Source organism: Condylura cristata, unplaced genomic scaffold, assembly GCF_000260355.1.
Source record: "Condylura cristata isolate star-nosed mole 26May11 unplaced genomic scaffold, ConCri1.0 scaffold00032, whole genome shotgun sequence".
NCBI classification, from domain to species: domain Eukaryota; kingdom Metazoa; phylum Chordata; class Mammalia; order Eulipotyphla; family Talpidae; genus Condylura; species Condylura cristata.
The window spans coordinates 5,107,666-5,111,270 of NW_004567133.1; the positions used below are offsets into that span (position 1 = coordinate 5,107,666).

Here is a 3,605-nt window from a genome sequence, read left to right on the forward strand (position 1 = left end):
AGGAGCTGCCTGGCCCTTATCAAGTGAGCTGGTAAGGAAGGGTGATGGGTGGGGCAGGAGCCTCAGTGGGCCTGGGAATGCTTGCGGCTTGAAAGGACCCAAACCTCAAGTGAAAAGAAGAGTACCAGGAGCCACTGGTGCTGGAAAAAGCCAGGGATGGCCAAGAGGTCCCACTGCAGCTGGAGTCCGCTGCTGTGTCCTGGAGCTGCAGGTATGGGGTAGCTGACGGGGTGCTCCCAGCTCTTGTTCCCTTGCTGTTTCTGATAATAGCAAAAGCAAGGGTGGAAAAAGCCGTTAGGCCGCAAGTTAGACCCGGCAGTTGGCAGGGAAGTGGGCTGGAGGTTGGGCCTGGCCAGGTCCTCACCAGATCTTTGTGTTGATTTATGTTCTTCAATGCTCTCCCTCCCAGGCCTCCTGCTCGGGCCTCTTGTCATGGAAGTGACCCTGCTTCTCCTTCTCTCCTTGGGCTCCTGGGCCCAAGGGCCATCAGCATTTCCGGAGACCCTTCAGCCTACATCCACACTCAATGGGAGCTCTGATTCTTTGGTCTCAGAGAAATCTGAGACCTCAAACCTCAATTCAGTGACCTCCAGCTTTGCATTAACAAGGGGTTCTGAGGATAAAGACAGTCTCAGGAGCCAGGTCACCCGGAACCCACCTCCTTCAACTCTCAATACGGGGGCTGACAAGGCCTCTCCCGGGACTTCCACTGATGTTGACGTCTCTGCATCTGTGTCAACAACACCCCAGGAAATTTCCACCAAATCAATAGCAGTCCTGGAAATCTCTGAGCCAACCAATAACACTGCTGTCTCCATAGCAACAGACTCTCTGGATCTCCACACTGTGACTGCTAAAGCCACAGTAACTACCTCTCTGGAACCCACCCATGGGACCAGTGGATCCCCTACTGTCAAGACAACTAGCTCTTTGGAGCCCACTAATGGGGCCAGCAGCCCTCCTGTCACCATGGCAACCAGCTCTCCAGACACCTCCAGCGGGATTAGCGGACCCCTTGTCACCATGGCAACTAGTTCTCTGGACACCTCCAATGGAACCAGTGGATCCCTTGTCACCGTGACAGCCAGCTTTGAGGTGTCCTCCACGGGGATCACTGGCTCCCCCACCTCTTGGGTAAAAATGTCCCCTGTGACTCCCTCAAAGACCTCATCAAACATAAGTAGTAAATCCACCCCCAAGACCAAGCCTGATCTGAGGGCGAAGAGTACCCTGTTTCTGCTTTTGTTCATGGCCCTGGTGGTCATTGCCTTGGTGGTACTGCTCAAGCTGTGGCGCTGGCGGCAGCAGAGGAGGACAGGGGCCGTGACACTCCACAGGGTGGGCAAGCGCAACGGGGTGGTGGACGCCTGGGCTGGGCCGGTGTCCATGCCAGAGGAGGAGGCTGGGAGTGCCTCGGCGGGAGTGGCTGGGGGTGACCAGAGCTCTGGGGAGCCTGTGGAAGAGGGGCCTGTGCGGCGCCCCACCCTCACCACTTTCTTTGGCAGGCGGAAATCTCGCCAGGGCTCCTTGGTGCTGGAGGAGTTAAAGGCTGGGTCAGCCCCCGGGTTGAAAGGGGAGGTGGAGCCGCTGGTGGACAGCGAGGAGGAGGCTGAGGAGGGGACGGTGTAGGCCCTGTTCTGACGGGTCCCACAGGAGAGGTGGGCAGTGGCTTTCAGCAGGCTCATCGGTTCCAACCTCAAGGTCATCCAGTGGTTGCCGGCATCCCCCTCCTGACTTTTCATCTTAACCCTGAACTTTCCAGCCAGCACCCACCCGAGCAATCACACCCAGCATCTGCACCCAGTACCCATAGGAGCTGTACCCAACATCTTTTTCCGGCACCTGCACCCACACCCCTCCCACTGAGTGCTTGTAGGTTGAATGAATAAACCTTTCTCACTGACCCCTACTTCTTCCCATCACCTTATTCTCCAGTTTCTTTTTTTCTTTCTTTCTTTTCTTTTTTTCTTTTTTTTTTTTTTTGTCCTGAAGCCAGTTATTGAACATGCAATTTCTGACCTCTCCTGACCTACGATTTCTCAGAGGATTTCCCAGGGATGTTAGAGTCTGGGAAGAAGGAAATGACAACCTAGCAAACTCCCTGCTAGGATTCCTCTGGAGAGTGCACTATAGATTTTATAGTGTTCTAATCCTGTAGATTAGAACTGTCCTACAGGCCTGCCCTGTGGGCCAGGTGATTCTGGGGCCGTCCGGGTTCAGGCTGGGTGTGCGCTCTGCTGTGCCCAAGCCACCGCTTCTCCCCAAACAGTAGACAGAGGCAGCCGGAGGCTTTAGCTGCTTCACCCGCCAAGGGCAGAGGTGAGAAGTCACTGGCAGCCCCTGGCCCTCCCGTGTGGGTCCATTCCTGCTTAAGGCTTCTGTCCAGGAGGGGGATTTGGATGTGACTGTGAAGGGCAGTGGTGGGCACGGCAGCACGGGGGAGGTGGCAGGGCACAGAGCTGAGGTGCCAGCCCGAGCGTGGGAGACGCAGGGTCTGCTGAGAGCATATGCACTCATCTTCGCTCAGATGGCGTGGAGGTGGCAGATGATTTAACTCCATCTGTAGCCCCGGCAAGAGTTCCAGGCTTGACAGAAAGACGGCCTGTGTGACCGAGGGTGACTCTTGGGCTCTTCAGCTATCTCCCTTCCTGCCCGCCTCCCCACACCCCTGGGGCAGGGGGACAGGAGCCCTGAGAGTGAGCGGGGCCTGGCTGAGGCCCTGGTTGCTGTGTGTCTGTTCCGGGTAGCTCCTTCCCTTTTCCAGGGGCAATGAGTGAGGGTGAGAAAACTTAGGAGGGTGACAGAACTGGGGCTTCCCCTGTGGCTCCGGGTGGAGAGAAGGAGACAAGACTCAAGAGTACCCGTCTCAGAAACCAGTCCAGGCTGGAGTCCGAGGCCACGTGGGCCAGAGCAGCTGGTATTTCCCCAGGGCAAAGAGGAAATTTGCAAAGAGGAAGTTGTTGAGTCAGAGGGGCAGAGCTGAGAGCAGACAGATTGACCTACAAAGAGGGAGGCCTGGTGACCTGGCCTGGGGGCAGGCGGGAGACAGAGAGGATGCAAGTAGCCCAGGACCCCCAGCCTCACAGGCTGAGCTGGGGTAGACATCTGGCCCCCAGCTAGATTGGGCCCCCACAATCCCTCTCGGTTTCCTGCTGCCTGTAGGTGCCCTTGGAAACTGGAACCCCAGATGGCTGAAGTGATTTCCAAAAGTCCCTCAGCGATTTCGCCACCACTGTCCTAAATTTGCTGAACCCAGTGCCCCAATTTAGATTTAGAAATCACTGTCACTGAACTCGGTGGTCATCACCCTCAGACATGTGCAGACCCCAGTGACCAAGTGCGGCTCCGGGCCCTGAGCAGTCGCACTTCCTTCGCGCCTCCCCTGGGCAAATCCTAAAGCAAGGGGCATGGGACAGGGTTAGGCATAAACTGGGCCCTCACAGCCCAGAAAGTATCAAAGTTGTGAAAGGTGTTAAAATTGAGGTGCAAACGAAACCTTAGGTGTCTACATAGAGGAAAGCCATCGCTGTTGGCGGGGAGGACTTAGGAGGCTCCCCAGGGGCTGCAGGCTCTGACGGGGTGCTCCCAGCTCTTGTTCCCTTGCT

At 56.6% G+C, this 3,605-nt stretch overlaps 1 protein-coding gene across 1 annotated transcript; it reads left to right on the forward strand.

Annotated features, from left to right (window-relative positions):
- On the forward strand, positions 1-1,911 carry SPN (sialophorin). The gene is made up of 2 exons (XM_004691687.2): positions 1-211; positions 410-1,911. The coding sequence occupies exons 1-2, from the start codon at positions 157-159 to the stop codon at positions 1,627-1,629; spliced, it is 1,275 nt and encodes a 424-aa protein (XP_004691744.2). The 5' UTR covers positions 1-156; the 3' UTR covers positions 1,630-1,911.
- The last annotated feature ends 1,694 nt before the right edge of the window (positions 1,912-3,605 follow it).